Source organism: Gekko japonicus, unplaced genomic scaffold (genome assembly GCF_001447785.1).
Source record: "Gekko japonicus isolate JY-2015 unplaced genomic scaffold, Gekko_japonicus_V1.1 scaffold211, whole genome shotgun sequence".
Classification (NCBI taxonomy): Eukaryota; Metazoa; Chordata; class Lepidosauria; order Squamata; family Gekkonidae; genus Gekko; species Gekko japonicus.
The window spans coordinates 923164-948277 of NW_015164187.1; the positions used below are offsets into that span (position 1 = coordinate 923164).

General features: G+C 44.6%; 1 protein-coding gene across 1 annotated transcript in view; it reads right to left on the reverse strand.

Annotated features, from left to right (window-relative positions):
- Window positions 1-599: 599 nt before the first annotated feature.
- The window catches only part of LOC107107847 (arf-GAP with SH3 domain, ANK repeat and PH domain-containing protein 2-like), a 54337-nt gene continuing 29822 nt past the window's right edge, over window positions 600-25114 (reverse strand). The window contains exons 16-28 of the mRNA XM_015408197.1: window positions 24544-24635; window positions 22732-22921; window positions 20007-20092; window positions 16526-16641; window positions 15705-15772; window positions 13409-13516; window positions 11430-11664; window positions 8973-9134; window positions 3577-3640; window positions 2457-2503; window positions 1813-1940; window positions 970-1092; window positions 600-729 (exon numbers count right to left, since the gene is read on the reverse strand). Coding sequence (XP_015263683.1) covers window positions 655-729; window positions 970-1092; window positions 1813-1940; window positions 2457-2503; window positions 3577-3640; window positions 8973-9134; window positions 11430-11664; window positions 13409-13516; window positions 15705-15772; window positions 16526-16641; window positions 20007-20092; window positions 22732-22921; window positions 24544-24635 — 1494 coding nt within the window. The 3' untranslated portion in view covers window positions 600-654. The remainder of the gene's footprint in view (window positions 730-969; window positions 1093-1812; window positions 1941-2456; window positions 2504-3576; window positions 3641-8972; window positions 9135-11429; window positions 11665-13408; window positions 13517-15704; window positions 15773-16525; window positions 16642-20006; window positions 20093-22731; window positions 22922-24543; window positions 24636-25114) is intronic.

Sequence of the window (25114 nt, forward strand, 5' to 3'; positions counted from 1 at the left end):
CGACCCTCCCACAACTACTGTTGAATCCATTTTCATTGGGAGACCTAATGGGGGGGAAAGCCAATGATCACATAGAACAGAATCATACAACTGATTACTAGATGCATGTGTGGGGGGACTAGGGTTGCCAGCTTCGGGCTGGAAAATACCTGGAGATTTGGGGAGGGGACGTGGAACCTGATGAGGGTGAGGTTTGGGACACAATGCCATAGAATCCAACTTCCAAAACGGCTATTATTTCCAGGTGAACTGATCTCTGTCACCTGGAGATCAGTTGTAATAGCGAGGGATCTCCAGCCACCATATGGAGGCTGGCAACCCTAGTAGAGTCAGACACATCACTATTACAGTGAGGGATGGCACCATGGGGAATCAGCACCCACACCACTGCAAATGTGCACGAACGAGGCCAGTGAGCACTTCCAGTAGATTATACACTTTGAGAACAATGCTGTTCTACTGACATTTCTGGAATTAATTGATATTTTGCCAAAAAAGTGAAGATGATGTAGATGGCACATCATGATAGCGTTTTACCACCAGTCATTCTGGCTTCTGGTTCAGCCTGCTGTCCTGTTGACTTTAACATCTGTGGGCATGAGCACTGCTGACAGTATAAAAGTCCCGTGCACGGGAGGAGCTTGCGCGGATGTTCTATTCATGTAGTAGGTGAACAAACGGTGCTGGGAAGACACCTTTCCTCTGAGGCTGCCCTTCAATCCAGCCACACTGTTAAAAAGACACACACAGAGAGAGAGAGAGACCAAGGCTATTTAACAAATATAAATAAAAAGCACTGCACAATTTGTGCAACAATTGCACAATGACTGCAAGCACTACAAAGCACACAACTGCACAGTCAGAAGTGTTCTATAATTCTCTGTTTGGGTAGGACGGGATGGGACAACATTCAGTGCACAGAGGAGGACGCCTCAGTAACCATGCAGTAGAGAGTTCAAACTCACTTACCCACCAGTTTGAATCCTCCTGCCCATGTAGTATGATTATTTCTCCAGCTTGAAAGGTCAGCTCATCTTCATGGTCTGCCTGGCAGTCATAAAGGGCTCTGACCCGACGAAGAGAGGTCTTACTCTGAAAATCAACACAGGGAAATAGTGTCAAAGTCCTAGAAATGGAAGTCAAGGTAGTTCATAAGACTCTGTCATAAAAGCACAATCCTTACGTCATGAAAGGAATATGCATAGTTTAGCACATATTTGAACTAAATAGTAAATATCCGAGGATATTTAAAGTAGTACATTGACGACATCAGTTTAATCATTGAAGAACCATCTGTCATGAAGATCTTACCATGTGAGTTGTAGCCATCATGTAATGAGTATCATAAGCCCTGATCTACACAAATGATGGCCAATAATAATAACAGGGAAACTCTTTATGTAATGGCCCCAACTTCCTTTGTGGATTCTGATTGTTGCTTATGGGCAGTCAGGAGGAAGAGATTCATTCCAGGAATGTCAAGAGCCAATGCAAAAATAACAAATTGAACAGCTCTTACTTTTGAGTGATACAGTGGTAGGAATGGATGAAAACACAATGTCCCAAAGGGAAGGGCAGGAGGAAGGATAAATAAAGCAGCACAATTCAAAGCCAGCTTTCTACCAGAATTTGATCTCCATTCCTTAAAAGGTTACTGTTAACCTGATTACTGTATATATCAAGGAGTCCTTGAACAGGGAAAAGAGATAACTTAAGTCCATGATAGGTAATCCAAATCTAATAGCATATTGAAAGGAGCAGGAAAAGTGGAAGTACATGGTTAGGGCAACAGAATTTAGTTTATGAACATACTAAACTTCCCCTTCTGGGCAGGGGTGGTGGAAGCTCGTGTGGAGATTCAGGTGAGAGGGAAGAATCCCAACGGCTCTCTCTAGTCTGCTGGTTTGCCCCAGTGATTGTGTGTGCTTTCTTCAAGGAAGCTGCAACAGAAACAGATGTGTAAAATGACATCTTCATGGGAACTTCCGAATGGCTCTCAAGAATATTTATTTATTTGATTTATACCCCGCCCTCCCCACCGGGGCAGGCTCATAAATTAATAGAAATCTGTGACTCTGAGCTCACACAGTGCTTTTGGGAGCAAGAATTTTCTGTCAACAAAATACAGCAGTTTTGAGTGGTCCAAAATGCCACTTCCATGCAATATAAGTACTATCATGAGCAGGGGTCATTTCGTAGAAAAAGAGCTAGGGGGACTCATTAGCATATGCCACACACCCTGACATCACCGGAAGTGTGTCCTCCCCACAGCCGGCGGCGACCTCCAGCGGGCACCAGCAGGGAGCTCCAGGCCCCGCCCTCCCGCACCTCACCCGGGGGGATGGCGTCCCCCCGCGTCCCCCCCCAAATGACCCCTGATCATGAGGTAGAATAGCTGCGTCCCCAAGTACAATGGAGTCATGCCTGCATGTTTTTAGTACTGAAAGCAATCTTACATTTCTTCCAGGAATCTATCCTTTCAGGAACGTCAGAAGACTCAGAGCTAAAGGGGAAAAAACAATTAATTCGTAAACCTCCCTAGGTGCATGAATAACTGCTACCATTTGGATCTGCATACAAGCTGGCTAGTGAGTGGAAGAAAGACATTTGTAGTGACATTCGCCTCTTTTTGCTGCTGTAGGTATTACAATTTTGGCTGTTCAGCCATGCGTAAGGAGATCACACTTGGGAAATCCTCTTAATAAGTGTTGTTGCCATTTTATGTGAATTAGAGCAGTGAGCATATTTTTCAGCTTTGGTATACACAGGCTGCGGTCACACGGAGCATTAGCCACACTACAGAGACAGAAGATAGGCAGATTTTCTGGGTGCGATCACAGCGCCACATCTGGGAAGCGTAGAGCTCCCGTGGTGAACCCGAGACTTCCCGCCAAAGATGCGGGGTAAAAAACTAGTACCTCCGAGGTACTAGTTTCTGGAAACCGCAGGGCAAGGGCAGGCGTCTGATCACGTTTCCGGTGGCATCCAGCGCCCACCCATGTCCCGTCGCGAAAAGATTTTTTCCCCCAAGTCTCCACAGGATGTGCACAAGCACCCAACGGAGCATGCAAACACTTGGGTTAAAAAAAAAACAAAACAACCCCCGTCGATCCGCTTCTTTGCCGCGCCGCAGGAGTGATATATGATCGGCCCCTCCCCCCCAACCACAGGATGTCGGCGGGACATTTGATTCCACTGCCATGCGGTAGTTCGCTCCAGGGCAAACAGCCATGCCTCCCCCCGCGCGATATCCGGTCCGTGTGACCGGGGCCACAATTGGAAAGCTGGATTTTAGAGGGTATGTGTTTGTGCATACTGAAGCTGGAAAATACCTGTATGCCCCTATTTTCACAAAATGGCAACCATGCTTATTGGGGGGGGGGGTCGTAAGTAGTATGTTCTCCTATTATGTCAGGTGGGAGTGCCAAAATATTGAAGAATGGATTTAAGCCTTATCTGTTAAAGCCCCCATTCTCTGCTTTTGAGTTGGAGGTACACAAAAAGATACCCCTCTCCAGTCCCCAAAGAACAGGGCACCTGCTAGTCCCTTGTCACATAAACAAACATACTCCTTACCTTAAACTCTTAGGAGACGCGCCTTCTGGAGACTGCCGTCTTGGCGAAGAGAATGATCTAGAATCTAATGAATAAGAATCTAATAAGAATAAGAATCTAATAAGAATCTAATGAATAAGAATCTAATAAGATACCATACTATTGTGATTATAAATAGAAACCAACCAGCCTAGAGTTCATGACGAGAGACAATAATTTAAATGATGAGATGGCACCATTGTGCATCCAAAACAAAATATACCAGTACAAGAAGGTATATAAAAAACCAGGGGTGTGTTGTAAACTGCAAATTGAAAACATCACCTTGAACCCACAATACAGGTAAATATGACAAGTGTACAATTGTAATCAATATTCAATGTATCAATAATATGTGTAAATATACAGAAAAATGAATAGTACAAATGTATACAGCATATCTTAAAGGAGTTACCACACATGACAAACTACAGACTGGCAGCCAAACTCTGATTCAAGTAGGTCTTCACCAGACCATTTCTGTGTTATCGCGTATATTTAATTTTAAAATAGCCACCAATTCAAAACAAGGTGCCAAAAAGGTCTCTCACCCGTGTTGTATGAGATGCAAAATAACATCTCTTTGCTGTTTCACAGGAAGAAGGTTGAGTACATCCTTTCCATTTTGGATAGCTTAGAAACATTACTGAAAGACTACTGAGGGTACTCACTGCACCTAGGTTATAGGGAAATCAAAAGCACTACACATACTGAGATTAAGGGCCACACTATGTGGTGCTGCAATCTCACCAAACCTGGATAAGGGCCATATATCTAGAGATGGAAGAATGTAACCTCTACCCACCCACACATAGTTCCCCTAATAAAAATATAGGCCCCCCCAGCTAGTTTAATAGGAAAAGGAATAGCACAGATCATTGTCAATATATCTAATTCTCAATATGGCTAAATCTGTGGATACTTAAATCTGAAGACTGGAGCGTAAACATACAGGACAGAACATTCTACAAATCTGAAAAATGCCCAAGGTTTGCAGAAAAATCTGAAATCTAAAATAAATAAATAAATAAATGGGGAGTTAAAAATGCTCAAAACAATAGAAGCAGCACCTGCAGCTTCAAAAAATGAATGCCCTCAGTGGCCATTGCTAAGCAACCACAATAGTATCACCAACCTTCAAGACATAGGTTCTGTTAGTAAAAGGTAGGGTGAGGGGCAGGGCCATTTCCAGGGCTATTTTGGCCTTTGAGGGAGGACTTACTGTGGCAGGCCTGGCAACAATAGGGTTGCCAACCTCTAGGTGGGACCTGTAGCACTCCCAGGATTACAGTTTACACACCCAGGGAAATGGTGGTTGCCACTTTGGGGTCAGGAAGCAATTTTTCTCCAGGCCAGTTTGGTACAGGGATCCTGGAGGGTTTTTTTTTTCATCTTCTGGGTGTGGAACAGTGGTCACTGTGGGTGTGGAGGGAGACGTATTTGTGAATTTCCTGCACTGTGCAGGGGGTTGGACTAGATGATGCTGGAGATCCCTTCCAACTCTATGATTCTGTGATGCTAACTGATCTTCACATTACAGAGATAATTTCCTCTGGAGAAATGGCTGCTTTGGAGGGGGAACTGTATGGTGTTATACCCTGCTGAGCCCCCTCCCCTCCCCAAACTTGAGCCTTCCCAGTTTGGTGTACTGGTTATGAGCATGGACTCTAATCTGGGAGAACTGGGTTTGATTCCCCACTCCTCCACATGCAACTGCTGGTGTGACCTTGGGTCAATCATAAATTCTTTCAGAGCTGTTCTCTCAAGGGCAGTTCTCAAGAGAGCTCTCTCAGACCCACCTCCCTCACAGGGTATTTGTTGTGGGAAGGGGAAGGGATTGTAAGCCGCTCTGAGACTCCTTTGGGTAGTGAAGGGCGGGGTACAAATCCAATCTCTTCTTCTTCTACTCCCAAATCTCCAGGAATTTCCCAATCCATAGAACCAAACATATTTTAAAAGACCTTAATCCGGTCTTTTAAAACATTTTTCTTATATTGCCTATGGATTTTGCCACTGAGAGGGTGACACAATCATTTGTATCCAATAGTAGCCATGAACTCTGGGCTCCCACATTTAGCAATTCCGTATCTTTAAGTAAAGGAGTGACTAAATTGGCCCTCAACTTGTTGACACCAAGCCACTTGTATGACTCAGCCAGGAGTGGATGCTTGCTCAACAGCAGTCACTCCATGAAAACCAGTGTGGTGTAGTGGTTAGAATTTCAAACTGCAAATTGGAGGATGCTGGTCTGAATGATAACTCTACCATAGAAGCTTATTGGGTGACTGCGGGCTAAGACATTCTTAGCCTAACTTACCTCACAGGGTTGTTGTGAGAATAAAATGGAGGTGAGGAGAATGATATAAGTTGCTTAGGATCCCCATTGTAGCCAAAGGTGTGGTATAAATGAAGTAAATTATAAATATAGCTGCTTTGGGCTCCCATTGTGAAGAAAGATGGTATATATAAAATAAATCTACATATATAAAAGAAAGTCCCCTCACCATAAAATCAACGCCCAGGCCAAACCACTGGACAAAGAAACACGAAATTCGGGGACAGCACTCCTACCATGATGTAGATGCTCACTAAGAAGGGATTTTTAGAAATTCGACCCCTCAGGGGGTCAAAAGGAGTAAAATATGCTCCCCCCATTGCTTCCTATGTTGTTGCCAGGCTGCTGCCTCCTTGCACCCCCATTCTCTGATTGGTCAGCAGCAGAGCTCAGTGTTCTGAGGCAAAAAAACAACAACCCAGTCACAGGAGACTGCAGAGAGCTAATGACAGTTGAGGAAATCAGAAATGGCCAACCACCTGTGAGGTGCAGTAATGCTGCTGGCTCAGCCTCCCCCATGGCTTCAAACATGCTCCCCCACGTCTTACACCTGATAGGTGGCTGTCTGTCAGGGCAGCAACAGGTGCAGGGTGCTTAAAGTCATCAGGGGGCCAGCCCCAGCAGTCTTAGCAATCCTGCCAGCTCAGCCTCCACAATGGCTTACAATCCCCTCCCCCTCCTACACTGGGCAGGCAGCTGCCTGTCAGGTGTAGGAGAGGGGGTGGAATGCTTACAGCCATTGGGGAGACTTGCTCAGCAGGATTGCCTTAGTGCTGCTGCTGGCCCAGCCTCCCCAGTGCCTTTAAGCACACTCCCCCCAACACCAGACAGGCTATCTGTCAGGTGTAGGAATAGGGCCAAGGTATTTTAATACATCAGGGAAGCCACCCAAGCAGGAACACCTTAGCAATGCTGCTGGGTCAGCCTCTCCAAAGGCTTTAGACACATCCTACCCACCCCTCCACCAACTGATAGGCAGTTGTCTATCAGGTGCAGGAGCAAATGCAGAGCATTGAAAGCCATTGGGGAGGCTGCCCAAGCAGCATCGCCTTAGCAATCCTGCTGGTGCAGTCTCCCTGATGCCTTCAGACATGTTACCCCTCCTACACCTGACAGACAACTGCCTGTCAAGGGTTGGAAGGGGCACGTAGTCCTTAAAGTCATCAGGGAGGCTTGTTCAGCAGAATTGCCTTAGTGCTGCTACTGGCCCAGCGTCTCCGATGCCTTTAAACACAATCCCCCCTTATACCAGACAAGTGGGTGTTTGTCAGGTATAAGAACAGGGCCAGGGTACTTTAATCCATCAGGGAGGCTGCCCCAGCAGGATCACCTATGACCATCAACAAGTCCCAAGGCTTAACAGATGACAACTGCTTCTCACATGGATAGTTCTATGTGGCCTGCTTCAGAGTGAGCTCACCAAGCAGCCTGGTAATCCTAGCACCTGAGGGCAGAACCACCAATGTGGTCTACTGAGAGGTCCTTCAGTACAGAAAGAAAACCCCAGAACATATGTCTCACTTCATTTTTTACACTACAATCTTCACCATTAGAATTCCTACAACAAATGTTACATTTCAAACTTCACACCATCAGTATTATGACTGGATTTATGGAACTTAAATGCTGTAGTGAAGTATGGGTATCAGGCTAGTAAATAATAAATGCAGCTGAAAAGGGGGGGGGCAAATAAAAAGTAGGATGGTTGATGGGTGGATGGGAAGGAGCGAAAGAAGCAGGAAAAGGGGAGAGCCTATTGGGGCTTTCAGGGAAGAGGAAATAGTGGAGGAGGGGAAAATGAGATGCCCCTTACAAGTTCTTGCCAGTCCCCCTTTTGTATAGATATAAAATATATCATATAGGTACTAGGGTTGCCAGGTCCTACATGGCAGCCGACAGGGAGCTCCTGGGTCCTTTCCAGGATCTTCTGTTTATGCACGTGGTGTGATGTCACCCGAAAGTGACATCAGTGCTTTGCCAATTTTAGGAGTGACACTCTGAGGAGCAGCCAATGTGTACAGAACTGAAACAAGAACCAGTCCAGAAACAACAACCAGTCCAGGCAATACACCATTCCAGGAGAAGGCCTGGAGAAGGAGGTCTAGCCTAGGGCAGGCAGCAACACCAGATCTCCCCAGCAGCAGACCACCAGCCTGCCCCACAGACACCCACCCCAACAGTAAAATAACAACCACAACCGGGATGCACTAACAGGAATGACAGGATTGCTCAGTGGAAACAACGGGAGAGGCTTGAAGAGTCAGACTCGACTGTGCGACTGAACAACAACAAATGTTGGACTGGATGGGCCTTTGGCCTGATCCAACATTGGCGTCTCTTATGTTCTTATGTTCTATAGAGGAACAGTGAAGACGAGGACAAAGTTTCAACTCCATATGTCCAGAACTGTGTATCCAGATTTTAAAATAATAGCACCCTGAATGATCTTACCTCTCAGAGCCAGAAGAGTTCATCTTTTGACTGTATTTCTCCCCCACAAGTTTACTTAGAACATAAATATAGTCAATCCAACAATTTTCATGTGATTTCTTTTCTAACAGGATTAAAATATGTATCAAGTATTTGTTGCACACAACCACCATGTCTTCACTGCAGTGCTGCTGTAGAAATGCTGAATTTCCTGACCATTCATATCACAGTATGTTACCACAGAAATGTTACACTTCCCTAAGATTTGTTGAAATTATGCTTGCTTTGTGGACTAAAGTTGATCACAAAATTGGCTGCCTCAAAGGCTTTTAGAGATCAATGGGAGGATAGAACTAATATGTGTTGGAAAGCCAGATGGTAAAGTACATGCTTCGCTTACATAAAGACCAAGGTGAGATTAGTGGCATTCCCAGTTAAAAGAATCCCATGACAGGGAGAGATCTCTGATGAAGGCCTTGGAGAGCTGTTGCCAGAGTAGCCAGCAAGATGGCTCACTGGTTTGATTTGGTACTAGACAACTTCCTATGTTTAATGTTCCTCTCATCTAGGGTAATGTTCTCAACAACTCAGTGCATCCAGCGACTTCCCATACCTTCAGCCAGACTGGTGTTGTTCAGTGGTGTAGAGGGGGAAGGCTCTGAGGAGGTCCGTTTATGTCGAATAGTCAGAGGTGGTGGCAGAATCTTCCTAGCTCCTGTATCTGTAGGAAAAGGTTTCTGGCTCACTGGGGGCAACGGAGGTGGAAAGCTGGGTGCTGAAAAATAAATTCATTGATAATATTCTTACTTAGAGCCCATGACAAATTACAGGGTGGGGGAAATAAATTAGGAATCTCCAGGGGTCATTTCCTGCAGGAGTGCACAGGAGCGGAGCTCCGGCAGTAAAGAGCCCAGGGGGCGGGCACATGCAACAAGCCCCACCCCCTGCTCCCAGCAGCCCTCAGTCAGAGCAAGAAGCAGCCAGGTAAGCTGCAGAGCTCCCCCCCGCACCCCGGTCCAAAACAGTCCAGTGGCACCTTTAAGACCAAGTTTTTTTTCAGGTACAAGCTCTCCCTCCTCTGCGAGGACGGATCTGCACGTTCCCCCCCACACCAATAGCTAGCAATCAAAAACAGTCCAGTGGAGCCTGAGCGGTGGGCGTTGCCTTCTGAAACACTTCTGGTGATGTCAGGAGGTGTGGCATATAAGTTATGCAAATAAGTTATGCTAATGTTATGCTAATTAGCTCCTGCACCTCTTTTTCTACGAAATGACCCCTGGGAATCTCACTTGACTCATGGAATCCTCCTCTAGGCTAATTTCCTCTACCCTCCTTTAACTGATTTGCAGCTTCCCTCAATATCCCATGCCTCCTAGCATGTTTAATCCACTCTGAGAGGCTTTTTTTTGGCTTTTCCTTTGGTTATATTTCTCTGCACAAAGAAGATATTTGTACAGTCATATTTTCCATGTTCCTCAAGTATATAGAGATCCCTGTTTTGTCTGGGGGGGGGACAGTGGAAGGGCTTCTGAAGTTCTGGCCCTGCTGGTGGACCTCCTGATGGCACCTGGGTTTTGGCCATTGTGTGGCACAGAATATTGGACTGGATGGGCCATTGGCCTGATCCAACATGGCTTCTCTTATGTTCTTATGTCTATGGATTGCTTGGTTTTGATGCTTATGTGACCGGCACAGAAATCAGCTGGAGTGATTAAAAATAATGAAGTAGTAGGCAAATAGAGTGTTAAAGCTATTATCAGATTAGTGACTATGGTGTCTTATCCTCCACTATATGAAAACTAAACAGGCTTTCAAGTAAGTGTACTTCTTTAAACAAGGGAGGGTTTTAGTCTCAAATATAAAAGGGCCAGTGCTAAATAGTAGGGTATACTAGAACAGCAGCAGACTTTGCTTGAGAGTTTGCTGGGGTTTTTTACCTATACTGCAATCCCTATTTCATACATACCTCATATCTGCACAGAAATCAGCTGGAGTGATTAAAAATAATGAAGTAGTAGGCAAATAGAGTGTTAAAGCTATTATCAGATTAGTGACTATGGTGTCTTATCCTCCACTATATGAAAACTAAACAGGCTTTCAAGTAAGTGTACTTCTTTAAACAAGGGAGGGTTTTAGTCTCAAATATAAAAGGGCCAGTGCTAAATAGTAGGGTATACTAGAACAGCAGCAGACTTTGCTTGAGAGTTTGCTGGGGTTTTTTACCTATACTGCAATCCCTATTTCATACATACCTCATATCTGCTTTGAATACATGTGTTCATTAGTTCCAGCCTCACCGTTCATTTGTTTCCATCACCAAGTTTTAGTGCAAAATTTTACACTGATGGCAATGGGAGCACAAAAACAGGATGACTCGTACCATCCCTTGAAATAGGATGGCTATGATAAACCCAATCCAGGCGACAAAGCAAATAATCTGGCACCAGTAGGCCCGCTAAATTTTAATGAAGATGTGGTAAAACATTTTCACATAGTTTCAATTATAGGGAAGTGGGAAAAGTCTAAGTAATAAGAAATGGAGATATCCCTGACATGAAAGTAAAAGTTCTTCTTCACCCTCTTTCTCTCCCCCCCCCCCACAATTTGTATGTAATATCCTATCTATACCTGAGGGCATGTGCCCATCAACTGTGAAGCTTTTGCTGCTGGACAGTGGAATCTTTATAAAGGAGCCTGAAAACTCATGGGTGAGGAGCAGCCAATGTGTACAGCAATCTATCATTCCAGCCCTGAATTACTATCTGGATAATAAGGAAACTCCTGAAAATATAGCAGATGGCATCCCTAGCCTGGTCTAAGGTTATATGTAAGCTGTGTTGACAATATTATGTTGATTTTAATTCACAATAATATAGACACTTCTAGGGGTGTGCGCTCGGTATAAACCGAGATGAAAAAATACCTGATACTTTATCAGTATTTATCAGGTGTTTCTCAGCCAATCAATGAAGGGACTAGTGATTCCGTTATCCAATTCTCCATTATACAGTAGTATAAACTACAGATACAGAAGGAGCAATGGAATGGGGCAGCCATGGGGAAATCTTACCTTTGGGTACATTGCGTGGTGGCAGAGGTGGGCCAGTACAAGCAGAGACAGGGGAGACGGCTTTTGCATTAGAGGCAGAAGCATGTGGGACAGCATACAGGTCATTGCATTTCACCTTCAGTGCTGGACTGGCTCCCTTTGAAAATTCAGTGGTTCTCCACAGCTGAGAGGCCGTTCCTGGTGGATTATAGCAGCTCTGAGGTCGCAGAATTCGATCTTTGTTTACCGGACTGAGCTGAAACAAATAAAGAAGTAGACTGTATTAACAGCAAGCTGGGAGAAAGCAGTTCATAAATATAAGAAATTCTATCTCGTGAAGAGGACAGGCACAGGATACAGAATGCAATATAATGCACTGCTAGGTCAGATAAAGGTTCCTATAGTCTAGAATTTGGAATACCACCATTAGCGGAAGACAGGAGGGCCTGGCGGGAGCTGGTCCATGGGGTCGCGAAGAGTCGGACTCGACTGTGCGACTGAACAACAACAACAAAGTCTAGAATTGTGCTCCCAAAAATGGTCAGACAGATATTTCTGGGAAGTTTACAACCTGTGTGATGAAAGCAACAACCCTCTATCATCACTTGCCCTCACCATCTAGGATTCAGTGGTAGACTGCCTCTGCCTATTTAGCTGTATGCAGTGCACACAATACTTAGAGAAGAAAGGAAATCTTTTTCTCTTCTGTGGTCATGTTGAATAATGGGACTCATCACAAGAGTCAATGCCTAATGTTTCTGGGAACCAAATGTCAGTCCACTCTGGATCCAAGTCTGAAGTATTTTATAAAAGAAACAAATAGCAGTTTGGTGGCTGAAGTTTCTTTACGACTGATCAGCAAATATTAGTGATTATGGACCAAATTTTGCCTTTCAAATTTCGTAAGTGGTCATTCAACAGCAAGATTTTTGTGCCATTGAGGAAGATTTGGAGAAAAGAGAGGTTTAAATTTAAGGTGACCACACCTTAAAAAGGATATTATAGCTTTGGAAAAAGGGCAGAAAAGGGCAACTCGAATGATAAAACGGTTGGAACACTTTCCCTATGAGGAAAGGTTAAAGCGCTTAGGGCTCTTTAGCTTGGAGAAACGACGACTGAGGGGTGACATGATTGAAGTTTATAAGATTATGCATGGGAAAGAGCAGGTAGAGAAAGAGGTACTTTTCTCCCTTTCTCACAATACAAGAACTCGTGGGCATTCCATGAAATTGCTGAGCTGTCGGGTTAGAATTGATAAAAGGAAGTACTTCTTCACCGAAAGAGTGGTTAACACATGGAATTCACTGCCACAGGGTGGCGGCTACAAGCATGGATGGCTTCAAAAGGGGATTAGATAAGCATATAGAGCAGAGGTCCATCAGTGGCTATTAGGCTATTAGCCACAAGGCTAAATCTTGTAACTTAGTAAGAACTGCACATGATAAAGAGTCATTTAATGTAAAACAGGTAGTTGACCAACCAGCTGCAGAATTAGTGAATGGCTGTTTCATTAAGAAGGATGACCAGCTCACAGGACTTTTAAAGCATCTTGCAAATATCTTATTCATCATCCTACTTTTTAATAATAAAAGTGACTGTTTCAAAGAGGGGGAAAAACACTCAGCTGAGTGTTTTCACAAGCTTTCCTCACTGGTGACTAGATCTTCACTCCTGCAGTCTTTGGAAGAAATGTATGAACCACAACCCAGCACAGACTAAAGCATTCTTAAACCCAGTGGATTCAGTAAACCTAAATGCATTTAACTCTCTCAATTATTGTGGCCTTGAACTATCTGCACAAAATGCTTGGGATCCTTTCAGTTTCCAAAATGTTCATATAGTTTAACAGTGTTCGTGGAATTCTTCCAGAACAGCCCCCCAACTTTAAGGGATCAGTCATGTGCTGGAAAGGTGCTGATCCTGCTCTACCTGAGAAACTGGAAACAATGGATACACTTCAGCCCACAAAAATATATTGGTCTGAAGTGCTGGGCTCTTACCTTCTCATCCAGATCATCATCACTTTCATACATGTCCTCTTGGCCCAGCCGCCACTCATATTCCACATGAGCACGCATATTGAACTGATCATTTTGAGCCTGAAATAGCTGGAATTCAGAGAAGAACTCACCTAAGCTCATGATCTTGGAGTCTGTAGGGAATGTTCCAAAGCAATCCCCAAAACCTGCACTAGTTGTTTTCCATTAAGATCTCCATTGGGCTTACATCTGGGAAATGGGAAGTCTCAAAAGCCAGGCAGAAGCATTCCCACAGTTATAATCCCAGCACCAGAAACTACTCCTTGATGGAACCGTAAAGCGTATGTATGTAAACTGCTGTGAAGCTGCAGCCAACTTATAGTGACCCCATAGGGTTTTCAAGACAAGACATGTTCAAAGGTGGTTTGCCACTGCCTGCCTCTGCACAGTCCTGCCTCTGGACTTCCATGGAGGTCTCCCATCTAAATACTAACCAGGGCCAACCCTGCTTAGCTTCTGAGATCTGATGAGATTGAGCTAGACAGGGCCATCCAGGTCAGGACTGATACAACAGGCATACTAATTAAACCAAATAGTGAATATTTCTGTATTTAAGCTTCGGTTTTCACGACACAACCAAGCCTACCTAATATGGGAGACTTAAACAAGGTTTTAAAAATCCACCTGTCTGCCAGATTGTTATTTGTGTCCCCTCTGCCTGCTTTTCATCTGATGTGCTGCTGATATTTATGCAAGGATGGACCACTTGGTAGACTCTGTCTCATGATCTGTACACCACTTCCTTGCAGGGCTTTTTTTGTAGAAACAGCCCAGCAGGAACTCATTAGCATAATAGGCCACACCCAACAGCAGGAACTCATTAGCATAATAGGCCACACCCTGACAGCACAGCTCATTAGCGTATTAGGCCACACCCCATGCACACATTAGCGTATTAGGCCCACACCCTTGGCTTGCCTGGGCACCCCGCGGCAAGCCGGCCCTAGGACAGGCCGGGGAAGGCACGGGGAGGCATTTAAATGCCTCCCCAATCCTTCCAGGGGCCCCCTTGGCCTGCCCACATCGGAGTCACCAGGGGGGTCGCTCTCCAGGCCTTCCCTCTGTAGCCATGCACACAGAGGTTTTGGCTGTAGTGGGCGTGGCCAACTCTGAAGCCAGCCAGAACTCCGTTCCTGTGCGTTCCTGCCCAAAAATTGCCCTGATTGTGTGCAATTGGAATAGACAAAATCTTGGGATTGCCCACTTCCTAACAGTTGTCTCCTAGTTTCTCCATCACAATTTAGATTTATTTACAGGAATTATCACTAGGAATGTGCATGAACTGGCTCACGAACTAAAGTTCATCACAAATTTTGGCCAGTTCATGGTTCACAAGGCGATGTTTCCAAACTGAAAAGCTGCCACAAACTTCCATGAATTTTAAGGCAGTTTGTGGAGGTGCACGAAGAGCAGAAAGTAAGGGTTTAAATAGCTCCAAGCCATGTAGACCCCTGCTTTCTGCTCTTTATGAAAAATTGCTTAGCAAAGGGGAGCAGAAAGCAGCAGTTTAAATGACATTTAAACCCCTTCTTTCTGTTCCCTGCCAAAAGCAGCAGCGACCAGAAAGCAGAGGGTTAAATGGCTCCAAGCCATTTAAACCCTTGCTTTCTGCTCCCCACAAAAAGCAACAGGAATCAGGAAAGGGTCATGAACCGATATGAACCAATTTGGTTTGCAAACCTACATGTTGGTTCATGGTTCGGCCACAAACTGCAAAAAACCGATTCGTGCCCTTCCCTAATTAGCATCTTTGAGAGAGAGAGAGAGAGAGAGAGGGAGAGAGAGGGAGAGAGAGAGGGAGAGAGAGAGAGAGATGCATTTGTGCAATTCATCTCATGGATTCAAATATTTTGAATGTTCTCTGGGTTTTTAATCTGGGGGAAGAGAGTGTTATTCTTTACAGGCTTATCCTATAGGTTCCCACAAAACCACACCAAAATGTGTACATGTTGATTTCATTGAGGCTGGTGATACTTCTGGGGGATACTCTAGTTTCTAGGATACAGTTTGAAATGTTACATACACCTAGAAATCCAATTTGTTGGACACAAATAAAATGAACATATGAACAATCGGCTATAACAGTTCTTCGGTGTCACTTCTGAAAAGATATGCCATCCTAAGAACTTGATTGTGGTCTTCCTCCTACCTGGTTACAATTGGATCCTGGAACACAGCTTCATCAGAATCTAGAAAAGCAACTACTTTATGGTCCCAGCACATGCTTCAAAGGTGAGAAAAAAATCTAATCTCTTACCAGATCCTCACACACAGCATAATTCATCTTCCTAGCTATGTCAAGGGCCGTATCTCCAGCTTCATCAGCTGTTGAGAAATATCAATATTACTAGTTTTTGTGATATCTGATCACTGTTACAGATTCATCCTGGTGGGCAGCCGTTTGGTCTTTGCATCTGTTAAAGCATCTTTATCATGTTGTATGCTAATTTGCTGTTCACCCTCTGCCTATATGTATGGACTGTTAACTTCCGTTTCAATGTATCTGAGGAAGTGTGCATGCACATGAAAGCTCACACCTTAAATAAAACTTTGTTGGTCTTAAAGGTGCCACTGGACTCAAACTCTGTTCTGTTACAGATTCAGTTATCTTGATATAATCATACTGACAATTTGTTTTGGATCCAAGTAGGACAGTGGTGCAGTTACAGTGTAGTCCTGGGCAGAGTTTCTCCAGAGTAGGCCCATTCTACCTAGGATTGCACCATGCAGAACCTTCAGTTTACAGAAAGTCTGAGTTAAATTTTGAAGAGAATGGCCAGACATGTGCTTTTCATACTGGCAAACTGGTGCTTTGAATCCTAGATAAGAAGTGTGGGCAAAGGAAAAAGCCGAGGGAAAATAATCATGACATGGGACTCACCCCATCCTTTATCTAGAGTGGTCAGGACTGAACTCCTTTGCTAATTATACCACTTAGGGATCAGAAAGCGGAATTCGGACTGTGTAGATCTTTGGTATTGCTTCATCAGATGATACAGTGAAATAACATGATAACCTAAGTAACTAGGTTTTTCCCCTTCTAAATCAAGTAAAGATTTTTATTTGACAGCCACTTACTGATTGTAATGTTGGCTTTGGCTCGTAGAAGGAGTTTAATGCATTCCGGTTTATTATGAAGACTGCAGTAATGAAGAGGAGTCTTTCCTTTAGATGTTTGCTTCAACAGGTTCCCACTGAATGAGAGACAATTATTAGCCATGTGGGCAAATTCCTTTTGCAGAGAGGCAACCTGATGATCTGGTTTCTCTGGCAGCCAGGGCTAAATCTATAATAAGGTGACACGAGGGGGTGACATGAGGTGGCAGCCCCTGCCTCTTTGGCCATTATCTTGCCCCTGCCTCTGCCACTTCTGACCACCCTGCAGCAAGAGTGCCCAACACTCCTTCATTTCTCTTTCTCTAGACAACTTGAAATATGCCACTGCAAGCTGCACATGCTCAGTAGGGATTCTCAAACTCTTGAGTTTGGAAAGCCTTATTGGGCAGGGGAAGATTGCTTTACCGCATTTCATGACTCCTGGGGAATGAGGAAGAAAGGGAAGTTAGCCCTTCTGGCTCCTGGGCCAAGGAAGGGAGAGATGGCCAGCAAGAGCAGCAACCAGCTGGGGGCAGCAGTCTTAGGTGGCAACCCCCTGTTGAACCATCAGGGAGTGGGGCTCCAACTACACTGTACAGCTATCACACCAGTGAGCTGCCAAACGATAGATATGCAATGGGTCGTGTTCCTGGCAACTAGATTTTATAGAAACATTGACTGCTCAGAAGAAGGAAGAAAGCCCAACCCCTACCAGTAGTGTCAGAGCTCCAAAACAAAAAGCTCTGATTACATTACTTCATTCCAGCATTCAGATTCCATACCATCTGAGGGAACTGTTGGGGCTATTACTAGTTCCCCCCTGTAGATAAGTTTAATACCTCCTCCTCCACCACCACCATCATCACCACATACTCATGTCATATCTTCAGGTGTTCTTCCACTACCTCTTTGACTCAATCTTCTGATAACATGAGCACATGTATTAGGGGCAGCTGGGGTCTTGGAAGGTAGGAGACTGTGTGTGTCACACACCTGGTGGCTTTCAACCTGGACCAAAACCAGGTTCATCATTGGATTACTGCACAGCCTCATGATGATTTGGACGTGTGAATGAGACATCATAAATCTCATATCACAGCATTGTGAATGAGACCACCCACCCCACTGGGACCCCTATATTTGCGCACCCCAAAATATCCTCTGACTTCATTGCCATAGGGCTGGACAAAGACAATCCAGTTTGATATCTAGGCAGGGGCCTCTTAGCTACCAGGAATTGCCCTGGATCAATTCTCCCTCTAAGCTGTGGAGTCCTGTGAGCAAAAATTCTACTTTGTGAGCTACCAGCATTAAAGTTGTGAGCAGTCAGGTGATCTGCCTACTGCATAAACTAGCTTGCTCTGGACTGGAGCCATCCTTCCTGAGCTAAGACAAAAATGTGTGAGCCGGAGGGTAAAAAACTGTGAGCTAGCTCACACTCACTCATCTTAGAGGGAACACTGCCCTGGCTGCTCTCACATGGGAGTAAGCTCATCTGCTGGAATGCTCCATGGTGCACATTGATTAAAGACCTCTCTTTTTTTTTTCAGCCTTCTTCACACTCATGAGTAATTGACTCAGGTTTGCTGGACAATGGACAGCTAAAGGATCCCCTTTACTATACATCCTTCCCATCTAAAATTATCAAGCCACAGCTCAGCCTTTGTTGGGCCAGCCCAAGCCTGTCCACCACTGCCAGTAGTTGCAGCAATTACTCAACCACTCCACCTAAATTGTCCTGCTGTATGGCCATATTTGGACTTCTATTTCCACCTAAGATGTTCACCCTCCTGCACCTCACCCTCGTAAACCATAACTAGAGATTCCGGAACCCCTGGCTTTGTAGTTGGTTCTGCCCCTGAGCCTCCTTCTCCAACTCTGCGGTTGGCTTATTTCTTGGACCTTCATCCTTCTGCTGAATCACTGAAACCCTTCCTTTGGTTTCTGGATCTTTATCCCTTGCTTGGATCTTCAACTGCGTAGCTGGCTTTGGCTGTGGATTTTTCCTTCACCTAAGAAATTCCCTGGCCTGGACCAGCTTTTCCTCCTCCTGCCCCAGACCTCAGCGCAATGGACTTCAGGATAAGGTAGTGTTATGTTTTTCCTCTCCCCCTTTCCCCACTCACCCCCAGTTAAGCAACAACCTGGGACAGCAACACTGTTTATGCTTTTGCTTTCCCTTACATTTCTTGTCTTGTATTTTGTTAGGGCAATAAAGATGGTTTTATTTTAGATTCTCTCTTGTTTTTCCTTCTTAACTGGAGTGCTGTATTAGAGTGGGACCTGGATATACCCTAGACCAGTGGTGGTGAACCTATGGCACGGGTGCCAGAGGTGGCACTCAGAGCCCTCTCTGTGGGCACGTGTGCCATCGCCCCAGCCAGGACCAGACCATCATTAAAGTGTCAAAATTCTCTGCCAAATAATTTTAAGTAAATGAAAGCATTTGGGATTGCTTTCCTTACTTTGTTTGGATCATCTTAAGTTAATGTATGAGTTGTTTTTTCTAAAGTAAAACCTCAGTATTCAGGTTAAATTGCTGTGTTGGCACTTTGTGATAAATAAGTGGGTTTTGGGTCGCAGCTTGGGCACTCAGTCTCTAAAAGGTTCGCCGTCACTGCCCTAGACGGATCGGTCCCAACGATTTGTCCCGGTAACACAGTCTGATCCTATGCATATAGAGTACTCTTTGTATGTTACTGGCCCAACATATGGTAGCAATAGGGATATGGCTCCCACAAATCTATTTTGTTAGCAGTGGAGTTCTCCTCTGATGCAAGGAGTCTTCGTCCACCTCAAGAGACTCTTGAATCAGAGGAAAGCTGCTTGTGCTGGAGGAAAGCACCACTGCTTGTGGAACAGATTTGTGGGACCCAACCCATCTGTGGCATTAGATTTCTAATGTCATCCCAAGGTTGTGGGATCCAACCCATTGTTTTCATATCACCTAAAGCTTTTCAATGGATTTGGTTCACACACTGAGCTGTGAATCATCAAATGAAGAGAAAACAACAGATGTAAAGTAACATAAGGATCTTGCACAAGCACTAAAACACAAAGCCAGGATTCTACCAGGCAGTAGAATTCTGAGGTTTGTTGGATGAGCAGACATAATTAAATTCTATACAGGAGGGCAGTATAGTGGCTGAAGAGAGCTCCATGTTCTGGCAAGAAGGTGAGGCTTCCTCAGTCCAAGAAACTATTGTGACAGGACAGTCCTTGCTGCAAAGATATCTTGGGACCACGTTGAAGATCTAATCCTGCTGTGTCAAAGAGACAACTCTAGTCTCCAGTGCTGTTGGCCCATAGCCTATCACTCGCCATCACTCATTTCTTTCCCGCAGATGCATCAATAAAATCAGAAAATACAGCTACCCTGAGCCTTATCAAGAAAGGCGGATGACAAATGAAGTTAATAAATAAATCATGAAACCTGTCTGGCAAGCCTGTGGAGTCAGCTTACCTGTTCTGCACGAGAAAATCTACAATATGCAAAGAGGTTCGGTCACACATGAGAACTGCCAAATGAAGGAGCGTTTCTCCAGGTTCCTTTCAGCCAGGGGGAAAAAAACAACAACAACCAAACATAAAGGGACTGTGCAAAAGGATTTTGGTGTTTCCTTGAGAATAAGGGCAGGATTAGCTACTGCTAATTTCTGGCAACACGGGAATTCCTAGCCTAGGAATTCACCTAATCTAATGGTCACTCTGTGACCACACTCCAAAGCAAAACACTTTATGGAGTGGCTCATGCAAGCTTTCTGAATAGCATTGTGTAATGATCAGTTTCTTGTGGAAATTTAAGGCAAAGCAGCACATTACTTGTGTAACAGATCAAGTCATTTTGAGAACTCCATCTAGTACAGTAGCCTGACAGTGCTGCAGAGATACGGGAAAAAGAAACCCAGCAATGCTGATGGAATCTAACCTTCATCTTTGTGTTCAGGCGGCTTTGTTCTGTTCATAGTACAAATGGAAAAGTATAATGCGAGTTACTATTATATTGCTTTGTCCCATGTTTGGGGCATCACTGGCAGCCAAGCCAAAACCTTGATGACTTTATACTGGCTCTCATTGTGTTACCAGTGCTGTTTTGTTTGGTGCCTTTGGAGTCAAGAACAGCTTAAGTTGAGAAAAGACAGCTTTACTGCAAAAGACAACTAGGAGGCTGCTCTAATTTTCTTGAAGAATTTATAGCTGCGGCTCTGTATTTGAGGGAAATAAGAGAGGCAGCTGTTTCTCTCCATCCTAGGATACTGAAAAGAACAGAACCCTGCTTTGTTCACCATGGTGAGTCATCTTCCAGGGAATTATAGGTTGCAGTCACACGGAGCATTAGCTACGCTACAGAGACGGAAGATAGGCGGATTTTCCGGGTGCGAGCACACCACCACATCTGGGAAGTGTAGAGCTCCTGTGGCTCACCCGAGGCTTCCCGCTGAAGATGCAGCTTAAAAAACTAGTACCTCCGAGGTACTAGTTTCCGGAAACCGCGGGGCAAGGGCGAGCGTCTGATCACGCACCTGCCCATGTCCCCTCGCAAAAAGTTTTTTCCCCCAAGTCTCCACGGGATGCGCACAAGCACCCAACAGCACATGCGCACACCTCCCTCCCTCCCGCGGTGCATGGCTTACTTCTAAGGAGACCTGGGGGGGCTTTCCGGCTGCTGCACCACTTCTCCCGGCTGTTGCCTTCCCTGTTCACACTCCCCCCTCCCCGGACACGCATGTGCGCGCAGAGCCCCCTCCTCTTTTTCGTACCCCCCCACACTCCTGGCTCAGCCTGCTCGGGGTGGCAGAGGGGGAGGTGCAGAGGGGGCGTGGTGGGAGGGCGGCTCGGCTGAAGCTCCTCCTGGAGGGGACTGGACGGAGGACACATGCATTCCTCTGCAGCCTTGGAAGGGGTTAAACCCACGGAGCCTTTTGCCAGTGAGGCCGCTTCTTTGCCGCGCCGCAGGATTGTCCTGTAATCGGCACCTCCCCCCTAACCACGGGACCTCGACGGGACATCTGATTGCGCAGCCGCGCGTTATTTTGTTCCGGGGGCAAACAGCCACGCTTCTCCCTCGCATTTTCTGGCCTGTGTGACCGGGACCATAATCTAGCAACTGGTGGTTTTGGTGGTTTCCAACTCACTGCTAACAGAGACTGCCCACTCTACATTTCCTTGAAGTGTCAAGATCTTACTGGTATTTCCTGCAGCTGACCAACCTGAGAGATTCTGCCAAATTATTCAGGTGATTGAGCTCAGCTACCCAGTCAGGAATTTTGTTTCAGTTGACTGTTGATTTAAGATTTTAGTCAGTTGGTTTAACTTTAGGGCAATATTCATATCAATGCATCTTGTGTTAATAGACTGCTCATTGTCCAGGTGTGCGAGCAGGGAAGTTTTATTCTAAGGAGAGCTTCTGCCTAGGAATGTGTAGAGAGGCCCAGGTAACAATTTATCTCTTCTCTCCCCCAGTATTTTTAGAAAGTAGAGCAGGTGTGGGGAGAAAAAGGAATCCTTTCCCTGCCCGCCACATGCCTAAACAAAATTGTCCTTCTCAAGTTGTTTCCTGCCTGTGGAGAAATCGGCAAGTAGTTTGTGACTACAATTTTGAGCAGATAATCAACTGGTAGGGGAAAAAATCAGCCTCTCACTCTTCTTCCCTGTTGGTCCTCCCAACCCAAAGCTATTTTGTATTTTTAAAAAATCAGGAGGGATCAGGGAAGTATGCATACAATACAGTCTGGTCTTGAATTCTCAGCCTTATTACTTCATCATTACTGTGCAAGTTGGAGCAGGAGGATAGTCAAAAGTTGCTGATATTAGTAAATAGTGGTGATCTGATCAATTTGTTATTCATATTTAGGTAATATAAACATGGCAGAAAGGCGCTAAAGGAGACACCAGGTACTGGGGGAAATAAAGTAAAAGTAGTAGGCAGTAGGCTGACTTATGATAAAGGGGAATCTTTATAATGAAAGCAAATAGCCCTCAACAGTTACCAAATGGCCAAGACAATCATATTAGGTTTTGGTTTGCCATTCTCCTTTAATGTACAGTTTTGGAATCAATGCCTTCTTGCAGGCTTAATCAAAGATAGTTTTATTTGTGGTTTTGTCATGCTCTGCCTTGTTCCACTGGCATTACTTCTGCTAAAGAGTACAGGTATTTGGCTACTCATGGAAGGGGGGAAGCCTTACCTGGCTGGGCTCCAAAAGACGCTCACTTAAATCTATCTTTTCAGCATATGCCTGAAGCAAGACAAATATATCCTTTCCTGTGACAGCATCCTGAAGTTCCTTCAGCCTAGCTGTTGAGCTCCCTGTGATTTTCTGGCCAGCATATTTCCTATCAATGTACTTGGAAATGATGAAGTCCTTCCGAAGAGTCCTGGAACGACACAAAAAGATGGACCCAGTGGACCCAGAGAAGAAACCACATGTTCCAGCAAATCCACATCCACCTAGATTGAAGAACCTACAGCCAAGCTGACAATAGTGATGATTCCTTGGACCCTGACTGATCTTTCAACGTGCAGTAGGCAGCCAGTGTTCCCTCTAAGCTGAGTTAGTGTGAGCTAGCTCACAGTTTGTTAGCCTCCGGCTCGCACATTTTTGTCTTCGCTCAGGAAGGAGGGCTCCAGAGCAAACTAATTTATGCAGGAGCCAAATTGCTCACTCACAATTTTAATGCCAGTAGCTCACAAGGTAGAAGTTTTGCTCACAAGACTCCATAGCTTAGAGGGAACATTGGTAGGCACTTCCACTCACAGAAGAGAGAGAGGGAGATTTTCATGGATTTCCCCCTCTTTAATGCTGCTCCTTGCTACAACCTCCATGATGTACCGGGGGGGGGGGCTACTGACCCATGAAGGGACAATTTTGGAGGTAGCAGAATACTTCACTGGGAGGGGGAAAGGGAAAGTCAGTTTATGTAGCACAGCTCCACATGCTCTGCATAGGATCTGCATAGGGTCCAGGCCACAGATTTCCAGCCTGCAGGAATAAAGGTAGTTTTCATTTCAGAGCTGTTCAGTGCTATTTGAGTGAACCTGATCCTCATGGTTAACTTGCCAGTTCATATGGCTGAGGGATCCTTATGCAGTATACAGTGTGCACACAACTCATGCCAATCCTGGGGGCAGACTGGCTGAAAAGTACCTTCTCACTTTGCCTCAGAAATCAACCCTTGTCTATGCTGCCCATTAAAACCCTACAGGTTTAACTCACATCATTAAAACATCCACTGGAATTTGTTTTATAATCATAAACATTTCTAGCTATGGAGTTTTACTTTCTTCGCATCCCCCTTCTTTGGGCAGCCCCAAATCCTGTTTCTTGGGGGTCCCTTGTCATCCAGGCACATGATTTCAGGCTGCTCTCTGTGGGGGAGAGAAAAAAGTTGCACTCTGTGATTGGAAATCCTTGTGCCTGTGGAAAACCTCAGGCGGATCAAAAAACCAGTCTGACCTAATCTGTTTATGATAAAATTATGCAGTTTTATGCCCCTTTGCTATTTTCTCTTACCAACTGCTTTAATCCAATCACAGCTATACTTATTGCTCAGTTACCTATGTATCTTGATTCTAACTAGCCCTTCCTGGTCTCTAAACCCCCCCCCCCACACACACCCCCTCTTTCTACCTATATGTAAGGCTTGAGGAAAACTGTTCCAATGTATCTGATGAAGTGTGCATGCACATGAAAGCTTACACCCAGAATTAAACTTTATTGGCCTTAAAGGTTCCACTGAACTCAAACTTTGTTCTATTGCTTCAGACCAACACAGCTACCCACCTAAATCTTTTTTCATGTATTCTGTCCTGAGCTCTTTGGAGGAAGGGCAAGATAAAATGATAACTTTCTTACAGTTTATTAATAATCTGTAATTGATGCCACAATAAATATGATGGTCCCTAAAATGCTACCAAAGCAACTGTTTTTTTAAATCTAGGTTTGGGGATGCTGCTATACATACAAACAATCATAATAAGGAAGAGAAATATAATTTACATAGCACTGTCAGTGGTAGGCTTTAGAGATGAACTGGGAAGGTTGGTTTCTAGTATGTCATTAAATCTAGAGTTTCCAATATTCTTAGCCAACTGCAAAAAAAAAGAGAGAGATAAAGTTTAACATGATGAAAACCTTAGCTTTGTCAGCACTCACAACTCTCTGTTATCATTGTCTTACAAATTTTAAATTGCATAGGAAGGGAGAGAAGAAGCCATAGATGTGGAAATTGGGTTAGTGGGAGAGGCTAGGCCATGGAATGTACATGGTTAAGTAGTGATAGAATAGATATTGATAGAATCAGCAGGACCAAAAATGAGAAACACAGGAATATTTACAGAAATGCTGCCCCAGAGGGCAATAAAGTCAAAGTCAAATACCTTTAATGGCATGGCAGTAAGATACATAGATATACAATAACACAGTATGGATATTTAGGAACATAATAAACAATATGAATAATTAGTTTATGAGAATAGATCTAACTTTGACTGCTTCAGCAAGAAATTTGGCCACTAAACCTGTAATATCAGGATTAGTATCCTTCAGGAGATACTGAATAGCTCTTTCC